We start from the raw sequence: 23,009 nt of genomic DNA, 5'->3' as shown, positions 1-23,009 counted from the left end.
CTCTCTCTCGTATTTTGCATACACTGATGTGATGATTTCTCATAAATTTTTTTGCCTATTCGGTATTTCGTGATTCCTTTAATAACCTGTCACATTTCAGGATGCTGATCTCTCGAGTCTCTGAAGTTCAAACTGGGAGAGAGAGAGAGAGAGAGAGAGAGAGAGAGAGAGAGAGAGAGAGGAGAGGAGGGAAGGGAGAGGAGAAAATCCTTAGGTTATGAAATTTAATGAAAAAAAATTCCCGTAAAACGAGAGGGAGAGAGAGAGAGATCATTGGGTTATAAAATTTAAGTAAAGAAATCCCGTAACACGAGAGAAAGAGAGAGTCAGGGTAGGGGGGTCAAGAGGGATGGCGAAGAGAGAGAGAGAGAGAGAGAGAGAGAGAGAGAGAGAGAGAGACTGAGAAAGAAATCTCAATTGGTTATAATTTTAAAAAAATCCCGAAACACGAGAGAGAGAGAGAGAGAGAGAGAGAGAGAGAGAGAGAGAGAGAGAAAATGATAACAATCTCCATTGATTATGAATTAAGAGAAAAACCCGTTACACTTTTTACCCGTGATTTTCTTCAGCGAAAATGAGAGTAGACGTTAATATTGATGACGCTTTATTCTAAAATTTATCAATATAACCATTTTTTTTTTACCGTCAGAAGCACAACTTTGCAGAATATTGCAAAGACTTCGGATGTTGCTAAAAAACTTGAAAATTCTAATGCAACATTTTCCCGCTTTGGAGAAATCTTTATGTCCTTGGGAAAAACCACTCAACGTAATTAAGATTTTTTAAATAATTTAATTTAAGTAAGTAAGCCTAACTTCCTGGATGGGTCGTACTAAATGAGTGTTCAAAAAAAACAAAAAACAATCACGCAAGTGACTAAAAGTTTTGACGAAGTTCTAGGAAATTTTCTTCCCGTTTTTAAGCTTCGCAGTTTCGTGGATCCTCTGAATTTATGGGTCACGGCACAGCGGCGCATTAAACCTGGAATAATATTTAAGACCGAGTTAATTGCAGCTTTCCCCGGTCGTCATTTATTCGTAAGCGGATGAAGGCTCCTTGAGTAGAGATGCACCAAGAATGGCTAGAGTTCTTAGTGGGTGAAATTATATATGGTTATATGTAAATTTTTTGTTGATTTTTTTTATTAATTTCTTGCATTTGATGAATCACTGTTCATCTAAAGTATGCATCACTAGGTAGATGACAAATTTCTGGTAAAAAGGATCGAACTGTGAAGTATAATGTACCTGAAAAATCTCGTTTTATGATTTTGGAAGCATTTAACACTCAATCTTAAAATGATACTTAGTGGACGTTTATTTTTTTTTATTTTTTTTAGATATGTTGGGTCAATTCTTTTTTAATTTGGCAGAAAACATTGACCCAGTCCAGGTAACTCGAGTCATGTGTTATTCTTTATGTCATATTATGGAGAGCAGCAATGTATTGTTTACCCTTCTGTCTTTTTAAATTTATTGTTTGATTAGTTGGCTGTGGCTAGACTCATTTGAATTCTTTGGCCTGCTTTGATCCTTTATCCTTTATTAACCTTTTATTTCCCGGCGATCCATGTAAATGTTTATGCTATTCTAAAACTGGAAGACCTTTTGTACGATATTCAATTGTTAATTAACGAGGCATAGTTCCGTTTTTTTGAATTTATTTTACGGCCCAAGATACGCTTTCTAAATATTTTTGCAAAACATTCTGGATTGGCAGTGGCTTCATGTCTTTTTTCCTGAGTCACATCCGAACATATGCAGAAGGAGTCGTATATTGACAGACAGGTCAGATATCAGTCAACTCGCCCCAGGCAAAGAACGACAGAATTTGCCGTGAATTAGCCACGATTTCACCGCCCCCAGAGGTATTCCGAATTCCTTAATTCCAAAAGACACGCGTCTGCCACGTGCCCCCGTCAACCACGAAATCCCCATTGTGTCCCCCGTGAGGTTTCACAGGCCGTCATTATGTCAGTCTTACAAACGAACGTCTGTCAAAATAGAACTCCCGTCTCCCGCCCCCTGCGACCGACCGGCCTTGTTCAGTGATTAGAGATTTCTTTGTTGGTATTTCTTCCTTTGGGTGAGCGGCTTTGACAGACGGACGGACACACCAGCGTAGGACGTGTTCGTTAGCTGCTTAAAGCTTAGTCCATTCATCTATCTTCGACTTGGCATTTCGTGGGAGAGTCACAAAAAGGGACGCAAATTGTTCTTCCTCGTGATACTGACCAGTTCTGAAATTAGTCGAGCTAATATAAGCGGAAGTCGTGTAACGGTAATTCATGTTATCAAAATCATTATAGCTGATGACTGTAGTGCGAGGTTTTTCTGTAACAACTTCAACACCATAGATTTACACTGTCATTTCCTTGTACGGTGCATTTTCGCTTTAAATATATATTAAAATTACAGTGCCTTCTTATCATTTTATTGCATAAAATGCGGAGGTATCTCAGTAAGCATATTGAAAGAAACCTTGGGAAGAAATAAACTAGAAAATAATGGGTTGTTCGTATTTGTAGCTATGAGAATGCCTTCATAGGTTATGTACATTAGCATTGATTATTATGTCAACGTAACACAGTTCATTAATTATTCTGTAAGCTGCCCATATACTTCGAGGGTGCCTAAACAATTCGTAACGCTGTCAATCAAATGTAGGCCTACTTATGAGGGGGAGCCGAATGGATGCACATACCGATGCAAGAGATGAATAGACGTTAGATGGGAAAGAAGAGAACTGGCATTGATGACGAGAGAGAGAGAGAGAGAGAGAGAGAGAGAGAGAGAGAGAGAGAGAGAGAGAGAACTGATACAAAGATTGAAGATGTAACATTTGATAGCTGAAAAAAAAATAATAGGTCAAAAATGGAAGGAGTGGGTTGAGCACATTTGTTTTTGTTTTTGTGAATTTAATGAAAAAAAAAAACTAAACATTCATAGAGATGAAAGAAAAATCTACCATCATTAACTTTTCAAAATTTTTAGGACAGTTACTTATCATCGCCCAATATTGTAGGGCTCTCAGGAGAAAAAGAAATACATTAACCATCGCACGTATGGTGGAAACGTCTTATTATGAGATGAAATCTACTCGGCGCAAGAAACATAATTAAAGGACAAAATGGGGCAAAAACATCACTGCCTCTGTCATTAGATGTCTGACGAAAGGTCAGGTGGCCAATAAATTTTCCGTGGAGATGGTACCTTATGATTTCTTCACTTCCGCTCACATAACTCACTACTATTTGATTTCAAAGTAAACAACACGCAAAACTTACTCTTAATATCAGTGTCTGTCTTTTTTTTTTTTTACAGTCATACTTACTTTCATTATTAGATTTCTTGCACCATTCGGTCTACTGACCATCTTAGAAAACAGCTAAAACTATGGGTTGACTAGTCTTATGATGTAATGATCAAAGCTTTCTTTGATCTTGCTTGTAAAAGATCTAATCATCTTCGTAAGCTATTTAATCGGGGATGATATGTTCTTGCATTTCCTATTGCCTTCTGATACTTTTTCAAATGAACACAATATTCTTTATAAGTTTAAATTTCCAGGCAGTGGCCCTTGTGGGCTTGTCCCGTAGGACTAGTGTTCGTCTTCTGAATAATAATAATAATAATAATAATAATAATAATAATAATAATAATAATAATAATAATAATTATTATTATTATTATTATTATTATTATTATTATTAGTATTATTTTTTTTTTTTTTTGCTCTATCAAAGTCCTCCAATTCGACTGGGTGGTATTTATAGTGTGGGGTTCCGGGTTGCATCCTGCCTCCTTAGGAGTCCATCACTCTTCTTACTATGTGTGCCGTTTCTAGGATCACACTCTTCTGCATGAGTCCTGGAGCTACTTCAGCCTCTAGTTTTTCTAGATTCCTTTTCAGGGATCTTGGGATCGTGCCTAGTGCTCCTATGATTATGGGTACGATTTCCACTGGCATATCCCATATCCTTCTTATTTCTATTTTCAGATCTTGATACTTATCCATTTTTTTCCCTCTCTTTCTCTTCTAACTCTGGTGTCCCATGGTATTGCGACATCATGAGTGATACTTTCTTCTTATTGACTTTGTCAATCAACGTCACGTCTGGTCTGTTTGCACGTATCACCCTATCCGTTCTGATACCATAGTCCCAGAGGATCTTTGCCTGATCGTTTTCTATCACTCCTTCAGGTTGGTGCTCGTACCACTTATTACTGCAAAGTAGCTGATGTTTCTTGCACAGGCTCCAGTGGAGGGTTTTTGCCACTGAATCATGCCTCTTTTTGTACTGGTTCTGTGCAAGTGCCGGGCATTCACTTGCTATGTGGTTTATGGTTTCATTTTTCGTATTGCACTTCCTACATATGGGAGAGATGTTATTTCCGTCTATCGTTCTTTGAACATATCTGGTTCTTAGGGCCTGATCTTGTGCCGCTGTTATCATTCCTTCAGTTTCCTTCTTTAGCTCTCCCCTCTGTAGCCATTGCCAATTGTCATCGCTGGCTAGTTCTTTAGTCTGTCTCATGTAGTGTCCGTGCATTGGATTGTTGTGCCAGTCCTCTGTTCTTTCTGTCCTTTCTCCTGTCTCTGTATATTTGTTTCTGGGTCTTCGTCTACTTTTATTAGTCCTTCTTCCCATGCACTCTTTAGCCACTCGTCTTCACTGGTTTTCAGATATTGCCCCAGTGCTCTGTTTTCGATGTTGACGCAGTCCTCTATACTTAGTAGTCCTCTCCCTCCTTCCTTTCGTGTTATGTATAGTCTGTCCGTATTTGCTCTTGGGTGTAGTGCTTTGTGTATTGTCATATGTCTCCTGGTTTTCTGATCTATGGTGCAGAGTTCTGCCTTCGTCCATTCCACTATTCCTGCGCTGTATCTGATTACTGGCACTGCCCATGTGTTTATGGCTTTTATCATATTTCCGGCGTTGAGTTTTGACTTGAGTATCGCCTTGAGTCTCTGCATATATTCTTTCCTGATCGTGTCCTTCATCTCTTGGTGTTTTATATCTCCCCTTCTTCCATTATTCCCAGGTATTTGTATCCTGTCTCATCTATGTGTTTGATGTTGCTCCCATCTGGTAGCTTTATCCCTTCAGTTCTCGTTACTTTGCCTTTTTGTATTATTATTATTATTATTATTATTATTATTATTATTATTATTATTATTATTATTATTATTGAAAGATATTGTTGCATCAGCTGCATTTAACTTGTAAATAGTCCTCTCTATTTTTCTAATAACTGCTTTTTACAAGTTAAATGAAGCTGATGCAGCAATATCTTTCTATAATACTTGTTTGAAAGAGGTTCTCTTTCCCATGAAGGAGGCGAAAAAAGACAGGCATCACAGGCATTTTCAAGACGAAACTCTCTTGGATAACCGATGAGAATTGATGGAGAATAATGAGGCGAAAATGAGAAAATTACCGGTGCTGCTTTACATGGAAATTTTCATATCTCCGGTCACTAATGAGAGTAATTAAGACTTGACTGTGATTACCTGGGTGCAATTTAATGCTAGGGGACGATGATGTAGTGGTGTCTACCGTAGTACTGGAACGAATGGGAAATACGGTAGTCGAAGGTTTCCTTCAGTTTCATTATAAGCAAAACCTTTTTTTATTCAATGAATTTACTCCAAAACTTTTTCAGTTTTCTGTAAAAGAACACTATTGAGATGACTTTGTCTGTCCGTCCGCACTTTTTCCGTCAGCCCTCAGATCTTACAGCATTCTAACCAGAATAGTTATTTTTATTTGATTTAAGGTTAAAGTTTGCCATGATCGTACGTTCGGTACCGCTATAGATTCCAAAAGCACAAGCCACCACCGGGCCGTGGCTGTAAGTCTCATGGGCCGTGACTGAGAGTTTCATATTGCAATATATGCTTACAGAAAACTCTTCTTCGCAGTTTTTTGCTATGCTTAAGCTTGATTCTAGTTTACGGTATTTAGACAGGTCCGTGTTATAGTATTATTTATTTTATTTCTTTATGTAAAACCGTGACTTTACAGAATATTTGATTACTGTCCATGCATTCATTTCGGGAGGAATAATTCCAACTTTTCTGTGCATTAGGCCCTAAAGTCGTCGCTGAAAGGAGAAAAATAGTTTATGACAAAATAATTTCATATTGCAATAATTTTTCACTGGATGTGATATGCGCATTTTTCTCGCGCTGTTAAGTAAATTCAATGAAACATTAGCTTGGGAGCAATTGGTATAAAGAATCTTTACCTGATTTTATTTATAATTATGGGATCATTTGAAAATTTACCTTCTTTTCCGAGGAAGTGCTCTTCAAATCATTTAGGGAATAAAATAATTTCTAAATGGTTGTAATTTTAGAATCTTTAATTGGGTGAACTTTAATTATTTTCATAATGGGTCTTCTCATTGTTTAAAAAATGACATATAACATATTTTCATGCTTGTGAGATTAAAAATTGCAAGACATTTTAAATTGAAGTTAGAGGCCTTTCACAGTTATCTTTATTAAAAGTAATTAATAAAGAAATTAGTTTAAAAAAACATAAAAATGGATATATTATATTGATAATATTATATTCAGTATAATACCAGAAGTAAATGCATCGCTTACCGTTATGTGGAAAATCAAAAATTGTATGCATACTTTGCTATTCAAATTCTACGAAAACCAATTAACATTCCAATAATATGAAGCTCAAAACTCGTCGTCCTTTGCCAAACTTTGTGGCTTTCCACCAAGTTGCTCTTGTGCTTCTTATTCGTTTGAATTATCATCACCATCTCACCATTATTTTCCTTGATGGGCTTCCGTTCTGGTCGTTGCTCCCCTGATCATTCATTAATATGAAATTAGACCCCATTTCAGACTAATCGAGAAGCTACCGCAGACATTAAGCAAATGTTAAACCTTGGAGGTGTTTAAGGAAAACTAAAGGCACGTCTGTTCGGTTGACCAGTCATTGCACAGAAGAGCAAGTTTTGCAGGAAAGCTGTAAAACATTTGACCGTCGAAAAAAAATTTTGTCCGTTCGATGGACTAAAATGAGAGCCGACATGAGGCCCTTTCGTAAATAAAGGTTGGAAGATGGAGATGACCGCAAAAAACAGATGAGGGCTAAATGATACTCTTTCAGAAGATAGAGATGGCCCCAAAAAATAGAGAATTCACTGTTTTCCCCCCGGTTTTCGTGGACCAGTGACTGCAAATACCGGTATCCAGGTCCAGTTCCATCCAATAAGAGCGGAGTTGTGTGTAATCATACGCCGGTGAAGTTTCTCTTTCAGTTAGCCCAACCTTTTACCGACAGTGATGTGTTCATATCGTTAATCCCATCAATATCCGAGCAACGCCAAGCGAACCGTGTTCGTTTTCTCGCTTAGCTACTCAATGAATACGTGGGAATAAAAGAACCTTCTCCCTTTGTGAGTGCGTGCCGTGTTTGGGTTTGTGCTTGCGTGTGCGTGGGCATGTGCTTTCCTTAATAGAAGCATGTTTCACTTTCTATGGGTGACGGAATTCTAACGGCAAGCTACGTAGTACTACATGCCCGTCCGGTTAATTTAAACTGTTGGGTCTTGTATCCCACTTTTTACTCGTCCATGTGTTTATGTATAAATCAACGCTTGTAATTATATATACTTTCCTCGAACCAGTCACAAACCTTTTGTCATTATGGTTTTCCCGTTTCCCCGTCAGCAGCCAGAGGTTCCACCACACGTTAGATAATATCATATTATGATCCAAAGATAGGCCTAAGGATAGGCCTTATTACTCGCCTCAACTGTATCATACGATCCCAAGAAAAAACAAATTCTTACACTGAGCTTGTAGTGCGTTTATTTGATCCGTCTGTTTGCTTGTTTGCTTGCGTGACGAATGTTACAATTTTGTAAATAATTTGTAGACTTCATTACTTGAGTGAAGATTCTTTGCCAAAGCACAAGAGGATTGTCTTTCGTTATCAAATTTGCGTATCTTTGAACGGTAGTGTTCGTGCTGAAAATTCGTTTCTGTGTTTTTGAAAATAGCACAAGACCTTCAAGACTGACTGTTTCCAGTGCTGTGTTATTATTTCATTTTGTTTATCAAATTTTGTCTTATTGTCACTCGAAGAGCGGAAACTGTTTGTCATGACAGATGTGTTTGTCTTTCTATATGTATGTCCAGGAAAGGACCCAGCATAAGTACTATCTCCATGCTCTCTCTCTCTCTCTCTCTCTCTCTCTCTCTCTCTCTCACCCATTACTACTAATTCGTTACTAATTTCTCCCACCTACCAGACTTATATATTAGTATGCCAGACTTCGACAGCTTTTTAGCCCGGCGCTGTGATCTCTTACCGCGGGATTCAGACCATTTTGCCGACCCACTGGCGCGTCACTAATTCGCCCCTTAATACATGTTATATCCTTACCTGAACAACCAGCCCTTCCGACTCGCCCTCGCGAAGCCCGTCACTCAAATACGCACCTGGACGTATAATTACTTAGGCAAACGCACCTGACTGTCATGACGCTTCTTCGTTATCTCCCTCAAGTGTGTTTTGATCAACTCGGTGTCATGGCGTGTTTTGCTTTGAGTTGCACGTTGGGACATATATTCGACCAAGTTATTATTATTATTATTATTATTATTATTATTATTATGAACATCGGGCAGCTGCTTAGAAATATCAGTGTGCCAGAGCAAGTTATTAGAAGAATTGAGAGAATTCTGTATAGAATAAGCTCTGTAGATTCTGCCATTATATTTGATAAAACATGTTTGTTTTCAGCATACATTATTACTATTATTATTATTATTATTTATTATTATTATTATGATTATTCAGAAGATGAAACCCCTTCATGTGGAACAAGCCCACAAGGGCCCATTGACGGGGTGGGAGGGGTGGGGGGGGTGGGGGGTGGGGGTGGGGGGGTTGGTGGGGGGGGGTGGGGGGGTGGGGGGGTGGGGGGGGGGGGGTTATAGGACGTGTTGTTAGACAATTGACAAATGGATCCTCCTTATCGATATTTTTGGCTAATATGCGTTTAAGTATCTTGCCGACGTCAGTCAGCCGTTCATATTGGTAGCAATACAGCTGTATGTAGGAGGGATTGTAATAATCATACTCGTATAGAACCGTCATTTGTGAGAAATCTAAACATTTTGAAAAATTATAGGAAAATGTATGTACACACACACATTTTAGATATATATATATATATATATATATATATATATATATATATATATATATATATATATTATATATACTAACACACACACACACACACACACACACACACACACATATATATATATATATATATATATATATATATCTATATATACTATATATATATATATTTATATATCTAGCTTATTATAGTATATAGTATATATAATGTGTGTGTGTATGTAAAATGTACAGGGAACAGGAGCAGGAGCAGGAACAGGAACAAAGATGGCGAAGTATTACACTTTTTTGCGACGCGTTTCGCATTCAGCTAAATGCATCCTCAGGGTCTGTGCAATAAATAAAAACCAATATAAATTAAATGAATTCGCAAATATAATAGTTCGCCATGTTTGTTCCTGCTCATGAGCCCTGTGCATTTTATCACTTTGGTTGACTCCCGCTTTCTCCGTTCACATGTGTATATATAATATATATATATATATATATATATATATATCTATATATAATATAATATTAAATTAATTATATATGCATATGCATTGGTAATGCGAAGTAGAATCATATGTACATATTTTACTGCATATGTCAAAATCAAAACATGCTTTGCAAAAATGAAGATATTTATAGGCGGAACTCTGTAGTAAATACTGACACGTTTGGAAACTCGGATAGAGAGTAAGGAGTGTCCACTTACGCAGTGTTATATGAACATACCTGATACAAAGAGAGAGAGAGAGAGAGAGAGAGAGAGAGAGAAGGGCGGTTTATAACACCATTAGATACATTAGCCCTCACTCAATTCATCACACAGCCGGGTTTTGTTTTTGTTTTTGTCTTCCCTTGTCTCCTTCTTTAATATTCCATCACTCATGCTGTCTGGATTTCATCTGGAATAGCTCCCTACATCGTCCTCAAAAAACTCCAAAATTTTGTCGTGTTATTCACCCGAAATATTATTTTTTTTATTTCCTCTTATTTTGGTAATGGATTCATCTTTTCTTTTTCCTCTTATCTTTACATTAGATTCATCTTTCCATTTCGTTTCCATTTTCACAAGATTCGCCATTTATTTTTCTTCTGATTTAGTTGAGGGATTCATCATTGAAATCTTCCTCTTCTTATTTTCACAGTGGATTAATTTTTCCCTTTTCCTCTCATTTTCACACTCATTTTCACACTGGATTCATCTTTCCATTTTCGTTTGCATTTTCACAAAAAAAAATCACTCATTCATTTTTCCATTTTTAAAAAATGGATTCATTATTTTTCTTGTGAATGTATTTTTTTTATTTTTCTCTCTTTCCCGTTTATTCCGTGAGGATTCAACTGTCCTCTCTCTTTTCCCACCTTTTCCTTTTCTTAATATTCACTTTGTTGAAATGCCAAGATTATTTTAGTTAATGCGTTAAGACATTTTGTTTTTCCCTCTTCAGAAAGTTTTTTTTTGTATTGCTTTTTCCGCTTTTTTTTTTTTATCTTTTTTCATGTAGAAAGTTTTTGTGTAGTCATTTTCTGTCTGTGTTTTTGTTTAATCTCTCTCTGCCTCCGGTTGTATCTAGCTTATGAAGCCTTATTCATAAAAATCATGCCATTTCTAAGAACTGAATGAACTTGTAACGGTTTTAGTTAGATTGCTCACCCAGTTCAGTCAATTCACGAACAGATTTTGTATTGTAAATTCTTGCTATAGTGGAATCAAGCCGTGCACGATATTTCCAGTCACGTGAGAAATTTCTGTATGAGCTCCAATGCACACATGCATATAGTGTTCCAACGTTTGATGGCATTTGTACAGTCCGTCCTGAACCAAGGAAATTGGGCCAGTGTTTCGTTTTGTTTCCAGATTGAAACATTGGAATCAGGCCTGTAATGCCTCTCTCTCTCTCTCTCTCTCTCTCTCTCTCTCTCTCTCTCTCTCTCTCTCTCTCTCTGAGTTTTGTGTGTGTGTCATTTTCAGATTTGTCTTTGATAGGACGACGAGAGGTATGCCTAGGTTCATAGTTACTGATTTTTTTAAGAATAAAGTCATTATCTCTCTCTCTCTCTCTCTCTCTCTCTCTCTCTCTCTCTCTCTCTAACACACGCGCGCATGCATACGTACACACACCCACATATATATATATATATATATATATAATATATATAGATATATATTATTATATATATATATATAATGTGTGTGTGTGGGTGTAGTGTATAACTCCCAACTGTCCCTTAATGCAACCTGCAAGGAGTGTGAATTAATTGCCATTATAGTTCAGCCTACAAAAAGTCAACGTTTTATTCTTATATTTTATTGCCCTATTAATTTTCGGTAAATTTTTGCAGTTTAAAAGTACTTTTTTTAACTATTGTACACTCACTCAAAAATCTATTGCAACATACTTCAAAACTTTTTGGAAAACAGCTTATAATAGCGACATCTGGCGCGATTTGGCAACTCCGTTGTAAGTGACAGTGGAAAGAAAGACATATTTAAAGAAACTTCCCTTTGAATGAAGAAAGACGAGATAGGAGAGGGAAGGCGAGAGAAAGACGAGGCCAGAGAGGCCTTCATATCCACTTGCAAAGAGGCAGCCGGAAAACTAGATTCTACAACCTCAACTAAGGGAGGTACTCGAACGAAGTCCAGATCCTGAGCCTCCTGGATGGGGCAGGTGGAGCGCCCGAGCTGAGAGCAGCGAGCTGGCAATTGACGTTCATCATGAGCGAGAGAGGGAACATGAAGCAGGCGTCTCTTATCTTACACAAGAAGGCGAAGGGGAATCTCCAGCCCGAGACGCTGAAGGGCGTCCTGAAGAGGATCTGCATGAGGGTGGGGGATGTGCGTCTGAAGGGCATCTCCCACAATTCTCTCTCGCTCGACGATGTCGTGGTAAACGACCTTTTTAGGCCTATGTATCTGGTGGACTTCTAGCAGAACTCAGCCCTTTGGGAAGCCCTTATATACATTTGATGGACGTTGAGGTATTTCATTATGCAGTAATAATTGTCTACTTTAACAACAATTATCTGTCTATAAAAATATATATATACAGTAAATCAAGTTCAGACTATGGAAGGCGATCAATTTCTCAAAACATTTAACATTTAGTTATCCACTGAAATCTCTAATGCTCATGTGAGAGCATTTTACTATTCTGTTATATAGACATCAGGCTTGGGATAAGTGTTCTTAAAAAGAATTTAATCCTTAGTAATTATATGAATTGAACCAAATAAGAGTCAAACGTAAAGAGTTTGTGTTAGTTTTTTCATACTTTGCAGAGCTATAGTTCAGTATTCCTTTACCGAATACAGTTGACATTTTGTTGGGCCAGAGATAAATGGGCATTTTAGTTTTCGTATTTTTGGGGTAGTTCTCATCGAGTACCTTTGGTTGATAACAGTGGATGGTATACTGCCTACAGTACTCCATGTGGTCGTTTTGAAGTTGTTCAGCGCGTTGTTTGAGTTGAGCTGTACATAGATGACGATTGCCGGCATGGTATCGTCCGTTTTGCCGGGAGATATCTGCAAATGCGAGTCTGCCTCCAGCACCCGCAGAGGCAAGACGTGTTCTCATGACTGCCTAGTATCCGAGGGAAGTAGCCCGTGAGGTTTTTCAGAATACGGAGAAAACGACCTGAAAGACAGCACTGATAGGAAAAACGAATGGGCCGCAGTGGATGAGGTGATAAAAATCCAAAACAATTCCCACGTCATGAAAATAAAGTTTGAAACACCGAAGATGGCAAAGAGAGCCATGGAAAGAGGATTATTTATAGCCTACCAATACATTCCAAGTCAACACATTGAAGAGGATATATTTGTAAATTTGTCATTTTGCTACAGATGTTACTCTTATGAGCATCTGTACAAGGAATGCCCTAAAGATAAAAACTACAAAATATGCTCTGAATGTTCATCACATGATCATACATACAGAGAATGTAAAGAAAATACAAAAAAATGTGTTAACTGCAATCAACAACATAGAACTTTAGCAGCGAAATGCCCAGTAAGAAAGGCCCTAATAAAAAGAAAAATTCAAGAGATCAAAGCAAACAGATATGCAACATCCACTACAAACAACGGTACAAGTTACGCCAAAGTTACAGCCTCCAATACGGGAAATTGCCAGGCTAATGCAAATAACATCCAGAATAATATAAGTAGAATACAAGAAGAGACCAGAATCACGATTACAACAAATTTAGCAATAAAACTGGGGCTGCGCCAAGAAGGATTCTACCCCTCAGTAATAAACAACATATTAGCAGATAACAATTTACCCACAATACACTTCTCTGAAGAAACAGTAAACATGATAGCAAGCACCATGAAAAGGAACAAAAGACAAGAAAACCGTACAAACAAAGCAGAAGATTTACAAGCAACTCAGGATATACCACAGGATATGCAAGACTGCACACAATATGAAGAAAACACAGCAGAGAGCTCAGAAGACGACTCCTCATCAGATGAAGACTTTATACCCGGGAATGAGCCCAATTTGGACTCGAACTCACCAATCCTTCCCTCAGGACGCATAAGTAATCTACAAGAAACGCAGCATCAATTAACAGAAGAAATACAAGCCTCACTACTAAGCTTCTCGGATTTCTCCAGTTCTCCCATTTTACAAAATCCACAGGGATCAACTTCAGCATCAAAAAATATTACGCCAGTATCCAAGAATACCAGAAAACGGAAAAATGAAAAAAAAAAAAAAAAAAAAAAAAAAACAATTATTAGACCAATGTAACTCAAATGGACTCAACTCTGCGAAGAATTAAAATAATTCAACACAACGTGAAATCTTGGAAAACAAAGAAATTTGAATTATACAATATATATAGAGAAGAAGACCCCGACATAATATTAATCAATGAGCATGGTATGAAACGAAATGAAACTATGAAAATGTTTGGATATAATACATATACGCAAAACTTTGCTGATGAACCCTTTGCAGGAATAGCAATAGCAATCAGGAATAATATTAGACATAAGATAATAGACGATTTCCAAGACGACTTTTTAGCAGTCCAAATTCAAACTAACAAAGGACCAATAGTGATCGCTACAGCTTACAAGCCGCCAAGAAGACATTATTTCACGCTTCCAGATGTAATGAAGTTAATGAACAGGAAGGAACCTACCTATCTCATTGCAGATTTAAATGCCAGACACCAACTATTTGGATACAGGCAATCTAATTACACAGGTAAAGAAATTGTCAGATTAATAAATAAAAAGTATATCATACACTTAGGACCTGATTTTGATACTTTTGTAGCAAATAACAGAAAAGGAAAGCCAGACATAATATTAGGAAATAACAAAATTCACCTCAATATTGCCATTACAAGAGGGCCAGCAACCTCCTCCGATCATATACCAATGGTAATCACATTGTCAACAAATCCAATAATGATTCCAACCTTAGAAATACCAAATATAAAAAGAGCAAGCTGGGAAGGCTTCAAAAATGAAATAAAGGAAAAATTAGTAGACAACCAACAAAAAATTCAAATGAAATAGAAATAACAAAAGAAATAGTTGACGAAGAACTTGAAGAATGGTATATAAATATAAAGGAAGCTATAAAAAATCATATACCCATAACTAAATACACAACACTTCCACACCCTATTAGTAGTGAAAAGTTAAAATTGATACAATGGCACTACAATAACATCCAAAACACAGTACTTATAACAGGTTGGAACAACACATTGATGAGAAGATATATATCATTACAAGAACAGTTAATACAAGAAAGCTCAAGATTATATCATCAAAATTGGGAAGACTTAATAAAAAATACACGAATACAGTACAATAACCTAAAACATTTCTGGAACTCCGTTGCAAGACTGATGGGAAGCAAAACTAATACATCACCATACATAAAGCATAGGAATGAGAAAATATATGATGACCAAGAGAAAGAAGTACTGCACAAGACCTACTGGCAGGAAATATTTCAGATGACGCAGGAGGATAACCAAAATTTCGACAACCAACATGAGACAATAGTCAATGAATTCATTGAACAACATAGACACAGAACGAATCCGCATCATGCAGCCGACATAAACAGACTCAATGAAGACTGCCCTCTAACAAGGAAAATAGAATTATGGGAAATCAAAATAATAATTAAAAATTTTAAACACAAGGCACCAGGAAGAAGTGGAATTAACAAGGTCATAATTCAAAATTTACCAGATGTTGCACTTGAAAAATTGAGAGAAATATACAATTTAGCTCTCTCAGTGGGATATTTTCCAATTATATTCAAGAATGCAATAATGATTTTGATACCCAAACCAGGAAAAGATACGTGCCAGGTAGAGAATTTTAGACCAATATCACTACTAGAAATACCTGGCAAAATATTTGAAAAAATAATAAACAACAGACTAGTGTTGTTCCTAGAAGGTAATCAGCTACACAATAAAAGTCAATATGGATTTAGAAAAGGAAGAGGAACCCAGATTGCAATAGCAACAATATATGAGAGCATTGCACTGTCACAAAGAAGTAGATACCTATGCGACCTAGTATGTAGAGATATAACAAAGGCATTTGACAAAGTATGGATACAAGGACTTCAATACAAAATATTACATCTCAACCTTCCAGGCATTTTTGAGAAAATACTATGCAACTTCATCAAAGATCGAACAGCAGCAATCAAGTCACTAAATTACATAGGGAATCCATTCCCGTTACTAAGTGGAGTCCCACAAGGATCTGTACTCAGTCCAACATTATTCATATTATATACATCAGATATGACTCCACCACCAGAGTACTGTACTGATGTCTGCTTTGCAGATGATATAACTCAAATAGTCATACACCCAGAAAAACGTACTAGGAGAAGGGACCCAAATTTGAAAAGACAATTAGCACAAAAAACAATGAACCAAATTGAAAGAATAAATCATTTTGAAAAGAAGTGGAAGATAAAGACAAATAAATCCAAATTCCAACTAGTATCGGTATCTGCATACAAACCTGCACAAATATTGTTAGACCAACAACCGATGAATTTTACTAAAAGTATAAGAATACAAGGAATGCAATTCGGACAAAGGGGAATATCAAGACATGTGAGAGAAAGGCTAAGGATAGCAAGAACACAAAATACAAAGCTGAAAAGGTTTAGGAATATGAACACATCTATCAAAATCCATTTCTACAAAAGCCTAATCAGACCAATAATGGAATATCCACCAATACCCACGTGCTTAGCATCGACTTCCAATATAAGTGCGTTACAAAAATTCCAAAATAAGATTCTAAGGTCTGCAGTGAGAAACAATCAAGAAGATGACGATCTGAATATAGAACAAATACATAAAAAATACAAAGTAGAACCAATTAATCAGAGATTATACAGACTGGCAACCAATATATGGAGTAAACTAGTTCAATACAATAGTGAATTAGTAGAAGAATCAGAAGCAGAAGAGAGAAACCTTGACCCAAACAACACAGACCACAGATGGTGGAGAAGAGTATCTTCATATATTCATCGCGATGAACCTCGACCATTATACTATTAATTAAGAAATGTCTTGGGAAAAAGTAATTTGTAGAATTTAATATGTAGATATCATGCAAAATCATTATGATAATTAAAATTAAGTTTAGAGTTAGAAAATTGGAACTTTATTAAATATGATTATATTATGTAATAAAATTCAAAATATGTAATCTGTACTATTCACCATGTCAGATAATGTATAATCATTATTGTATTGTGTTAATATTAGCTAGAAAATTGTACCCTTACCCAAATATAATCGTGGATAAACCACACTTTACCTTACTCTAACTAATACTTAACTTTCTAAATTATTCCCTACCAAGGTTAGCTAGCTAACTACCCTCACTCTTCTTTCACCCATCTTACCTATCAGCTAAAAAAAAAAAAAAAAAAAAAAACCTGCAAATGGATGGTTTACTTGTTTCTCTCAGAGCTTATGAGTAACAGTTTTCTAGTTATTATTGTTTTACAGATGTTCGGACAATTCAATATAATTTAGACCGTCAAAAGGTCAAATATGTATGGTCTTAATAGTTGGTTTGAGTTCTTTATGTTAAAATAACAGATATTGTCATTTTCCCCAACCCAACCACGGTTAATGGTGTTCATTAGTACACTATACAATGCGGAAAGGGTATGACTAGAAAGTTTAAGTTTATGGTTACATTTTTTTCACGGGCCTGATTAGACAGGCGATGAAAATCAGCGCCTCTCTTCACTCATGTGCTTAACTGATATTCCCTGCCTGTCGGTGGGTTATTTATCCCCTCGGCCTTAGTGGGGTTGGTTGGTCAGTTCACCTTTACTTTATCGAGGGACACGAGTTATTGTGGTCGGATTTACGTAAACGTCTATTCAGAGGAACGGACGAGAACCTTTGATGTTTAGTGACTAGTCGGCAAACCCATTTATATGTTTGTTAGTGCTGTATTATTTGGAGGTGTTGCATTACACCCCAAATTATGATTAGGCTTACCGTTGTTATGAATGTAATTTCACTACATTGTTTGTTTATGGTTTGCTGCCGTTTCTGTCAGTGGTCGGAGAGCGTTTAATGTCTTACTTAAGTATATAATGTATACAGTTGCAATGGCTGTACACTTAGCCATAGGCCATCGATTAGTGAAGACGCTTGTAATAATGTTTACGACTCAAATAGTAGGGAATACTTGCTATTTAAGTGATTTATTGTGACAGGAATTCCTCCAACTTCTTTCTCCAGTCCTTGCACCATGATTCTGTTTTCTTCAAATGAGGTGCCCTTCCAACTCCAACATTAGCGACTTCTTTGTACATACCGTTGTTACGATAATAATAACAAGAATATATAAATTGCATAATATTGATGTTGCATGTCCTGATTTTCGTTTTTAAGCTGCCAGAGATTACCCAGACTACACCCGCCATGTAAACTGTTTCGTGTCCGTAACCTTCAATCACATTCGGTTATTAAGATAATTATACGCAGAAACTATGAGGAAGAAAAAAAAGCAGCTTCACTCATATAATCTTCATTCCTTACACTACCGCCGCAGTGGCTCGCCTGTTGATCCTGTTATTACGCCTTTTCAATTAGAACGACGGAGAGAGAGAGAGAAAGAGAGAGAGAGAGAGAGAGAGGTGTTTAGCTAGGCCACTCGTGCAAAAGCCCTCCAAGTACCTTACCTCACCCTTGGTGATTAGAGGCCGGGAAACCCCTTTCAGAGCATTTCTAATAAGGCTGGTTCCCTCGACCCACCTTATCTGGAAATCAGCCTCAGACGGTCTTCCATTTGATCTGAAGATTATGCTTTACCTTCCTTTTTTTTATTCTCCTCTATTATTTCATGTGTGTGTGTGTGTTTTATTTTATTTTTCTTTATTTATTTATTATTTTTTTTTTTTTTTTTTTTGAGACAAAGAAGATTAGAAGCTTACGGTGCTTTTTGCACGGATGGTAGTGTTTTTATGCACCTGTCCTTTGGATATCATATAAGCTCATGAACTTCGGGATATTTCAATATAATTCATTTGCCTTTTTTTCATTTCATTCTTAATTCCATTCTGAAATATATTCCCCGTATTGATTTAAAGTTTTTTTTTTTTTAAGATTATTTTTAATGAGAGTTTCATATGTTGACATATTAAACTATCTTTACAGTAGATCTTGAACAAGAAAGGTATTTTTACTTAAGGGCATATCGGTAGTCTCGATAAGTTACAAAATTCTCAGTATTAAGAAATCGGTTGGTGTTTTCTGTGAAAAAGTAACACTATTTTAAAAGATAATCCCTTCTTCTTCTCAAGATTAAAGGAAGGTTTGACTTCCAACGTCTGTAAAGTGCTTCTTTAATGTTACTGAAGTCACCCTCGATTAGCCATGAGTGAATATTGAAGAAGCTTTCCTAATGTGTTAGTTGTTTACGATAAACCAGGTACAGTACCTTCATATTTGCTGATGAATTAAAAATTTATTTCTAGATGATAAAAATATTTTCTGTGATGGGGAAAGATCCGTCTCATATGTGATATAATAGAATGGCTAACTTATTAGTCTGTAACTTTTTACTTTGTTCGCCAAGAAATTTTCAGTGAATGGAAATTTCTAAAAACTAATTTGGTAAGGATAATAATCATTTAAGTCCATTAAGGTAAGTTACTAGAAATTTTTGAATGGAGAGAGATGATACGTCTTCCCCTTTTGGTAATGAAAAGTTAACTTGACAGGAAGATGAACTGATTTTCACCCAAACATCATACGCCTTTGACTCGACATTTTCCGTTCCATAAAACGAATAATAACGACCCCTCTTAATTTTATGAAGAATTATAAACAGCTGCTCTCATAATTTATCATTATTCATTGTTAATCTTTTATTTGGACCACTCAGTATATGTTGCTCCGCTTAGGTTTTCGAAATCTATATTAACATGATAATTAGAGCACTTATCGGTGTAACGTAATTAGAGCGCATTTCATTTTTACGCAGTGTATTCTGTTTTCAATTGAGAGAATAGAATGTTTATTTAGCGCAACTTTCAGCACATTCGAGCGCATTTAAAACAGAAATACGTATCTTCCTTCTTATCATCTATTTCATTATTCAAATGTTTTTTGCCAATTGCTATCCTGGGCTTCTGTTATTAACTTCCCCATTTTCCTTTGTCACGCTTTCGCCAAATGAGAGCACGCTAATAAAAGGAGATGAAACACACACCTGCATCCAGATATCTTTAGTTTGTCATCTTTATACGTGAATGAGTCGTCTCTCTCCATTCATAATAGGTACATATTGATCTGTGAATTATTGCATTTATTGAAATAATTAACTCGCAGCCGACTTACGCGTAACTTGAATGGCAGGTAATCGATACCTGGATTAAAGTTATCGTGCAAGAGCTATAATTCGCTTAAGTGGGCAAGGGATGCATGATCGTCAAGGGAGAAAATAATAGAAAATCCAGACACACAAACGAAAGAGCAGATGGATTCAATTCAGTAGCCAGACTTCGTTTGGTTATGAGTTGAGCAAACTTTAAACTTACAACGAATGATTGGTAGGTCTGTGAGAAGTTCGCCTCTTTTAAATGAATACTAATAAACTTCGGTGTAAAACATTGTAATGGCTCCGACCATAGTGGTCCTGTAAGAAGTGAATGTATCCCCAGTTTGAAAACGAACATTGTATATGGAATGCAGTAAAAGATGCGGAAATGGTATGAATTTTTTCAGCACAAACGTTCTTGAACACAAAGCTATAGAGCCTTATAAGGTTAACTAATTCTGGTGTTGCTGGGGTCACATATCTCTTCTTATAAAGCACTTTTATCGCTTACTCTGGGAGTAAGCCTACAGACTACATTGTTGTTGTCCTTGTTAGAGGGTTAGGCAAGCCCTATGGAAAAGCCTGAAAAGATCTGAAAAGGGTGTTTCGCGTTGAGTTAAAGATACAGGAATTTTAGGAGGATAGGATATTTATGATTCATTAATTAGAATGAAAATGTAAAAAAATAAATAATGTGTATGTTGAAAAGTACAGAACAATTATTTATAATATAATATAGTGTATTTATTTTAATATTCGTTGGTGATTAAATTTGCAGATGCAAGAGTTGAACACGTTTCTAGCATGTGCCTCTGAAGAAGTTTTATTACCTAAATTCTTTTAATTGAAACTCATCCCAATGGAATGCTGGTAAACATAATCTACTGGTCAGTTAGGCAAGCGAGTCTTGTGTTTAGTGGTAAAACAAACCAACCCGCCGTTCTATATCCAATGAGAAAACGCCATGATTGCAGTAATTTTCAACATTTTATTTATCAAATTACGTCATCCTTTTGTGGCGCAGTCAGTTATATAAACAGTTCATAAAAAATGCTGGAATCACCAGAAATGTTATTAAAATTCTTTCATCTGAATAAATGGGCTAAAACATTAAAATACCGGAATTTGTAGCGCGCATTTACCTTCTAATGAACTGATATATGTTGTTTGTTTTTCTCATTCCTTGTACGTACATACATCTACGTACATTATATATCTATATATATATATGTATATATATATATATATATATATATATATATATATATATATATATTATATATATATATATATATATATAGAATATATATATAATATATATATATATAATATATATATATATATACTATATACATATATATATATAGATATATATAATATATATATATATTCATATATATATATATATATATATGTGTGTGTGTGTGTGTGTGTTCACAAATATTACACCACAAATATTTTGTGATATTCAATTTCCCTTACTTTGGCAATGGCTTACATACAAGGGGATTATAATTAATAAGGACTTCGTCCTCTGCGGTAATTGTTGCCTGGTTTAAAAACAGCAGTAGACTACCAAGATAATATGTATATCAATATATGTATATATAGTATATGATGTTTGAAGAATGGAAACAATTGATTTGTATGAAAATTAAGAAGTAAACTGTAGGAGAGGTGGAGCGAGAAAGGTAATGGAATACAAGGTTGGAAAGTATGATGGAATTATTAAGCCAACTCTCCTTTATGGGAATAAATTGTGGATGTTAATTGCCAGTGATAAAAAAAAAGGTTGAAGGTGTTGAGATGAAGAATGTTTGAAGTATATGTTTTGTAAGTAGAATTGAATAGCTAAGACGCGCGGAGACACGAAAAAACGGTGAAACGGTTAACGTAAGTGGAAAGATAGTGCACTCTGTTTTTGGATTGTTCGATCATGTTGAAATGATGGCCGATGACGGATTGGTGAAGAGTGTATGATTCAAGAGCGTGAGTGAGAGGGAGATGAGGAAGACACTAAAAGACTTGTGTAAATTATGTGAAACAATTCTTCAGAGGAAAGACATTAGTATCGAGGAAGCTTAGGAATGTGTGCAAGATAGAAGTGAATGGCGCAGTATGCGTAAAGGGATTCGACACGTTGCCGAAGAGCCATCTATGAAAGTTCGTAATTCAGCAGATGTTGAGAAGTTTTACTGTTGCTATTTTTCTGAAACCACTCCGTGTTGAGGGAATGGCCTATATCCAAATAAATACGTGTGTGTTTACACTCTTTCTCATACCGTATTTTACTTGTTTATATATCAGTTATTGAATGTTGCTTTCATCATGGCTTATATTTTCTATTGATTTCCAATGCTAGGATCTTTATGACGTGTTTTGTTAATATCCTGTCTTTCCTTTTACAGTTTCCAGCTAATTCCGTTACTCATCTACTAGTAAATCACTGGTACGCTCGGCAGGTACATAATCCTCATATTTGATTGCAGTACTAATTATGTGGCATTTTATTTCGAACAATGAGGATTATGCAAGTAGCTGAACCTGTGTGAATAATTATTCATCATTATTCAGAAATCTACATTCATCCATTGGATTCGCGAAAAGTATAAGTATTTATTTCAAGAGCATCCCAACAGGATATATTTTCAGATTTGTTTTACTGTCTTCTTCAAGTCTTCAAGGTCAAAGTTGATATTTTTCGATGGACGCGTTGCGAGGTGTTCCTCTATACAACTTGGAAATCCCTGTTCATCAACTAAACAATCTTATGACATAGATTTTCCAAAAGAGAATCCTGGAAAGTACAGCTGAAAGCCTGGTTCAAATTCCCCAAGGTCGCTCTGTCAGACCGAATCCGATATTTTCAATTTAGATGGTCAGAAAAATAACTTTTCTCGTTGCATTACTATCGAATTTCAGTAGACTGTAAAAATCTAGAATGTGTATGTTGTTCTGAAAAATTACT

General features: G+C 36.0%; 1 protein-coding gene across 1 annotated transcript; it reads left to right on the top strand.

Moving 5' to 3' along the window:
• Nucleotides 1–12,674: 12,674 nt before the first annotated feature.
• On the top strand, nt 12,675–22,126 carry LOC135217685 (uncharacterized). The gene is made up of 3 exons (XM_064253653.1): nt 12,675–12,784; nt 13,025–13,859; nt 22,097–22,126. The coding sequence occupies exons 1-3, from the start codon at nt 12,675–12,677 to the stop codon at nt 22,124–22,126; spliced, it is 975 nt and encodes a 324-aa protein (XP_064109723.1).
• The last annotated feature ends 883 nt before the right edge of the window (nt 22,127–23,009 follow it).

The sequence above is a fragment of the Macrobrachium nipponense genome, chromosome 7, assembly GCF_015104395.2.
Source record: "Macrobrachium nipponense isolate FS-2020 chromosome 7, ASM1510439v2, whole genome shotgun sequence".
Taxonomy (NCBI): domain Eukaryota; kingdom Metazoa; phylum Arthropoda; class Malacostraca; order Decapoda; family Palaemonidae; genus Macrobrachium; species Macrobrachium nipponense.
The sequence above is the reverse complement of the archived record's forward strand: the minus strand, read 5'-3'. Positions and strand labels throughout refer to the sequence as shown.

Coding starts and splice junctions, on each gene's coding strand:
- LOC135217685 (XM_064253653.1), top strand. CDS start 12,675: ATGGTATCGTCCGTTTTGCCGGGAGATATCTGCAAATGCGAGTCTGCC. Junction 12,785..13,024: donor GTATCCGAGGGAAGTAGCCC/GTGAGGTTTTTC, acceptor ATTTTGCTACAG/ATGTTACTCTTATGAGCATC. Junction 13,860..22,096: donor CATCAAAAAATATTACGCCA/GTATCCAAGAAT, acceptor ACAATTCTTCAG/AGGAAAGACATTAGTATCGA.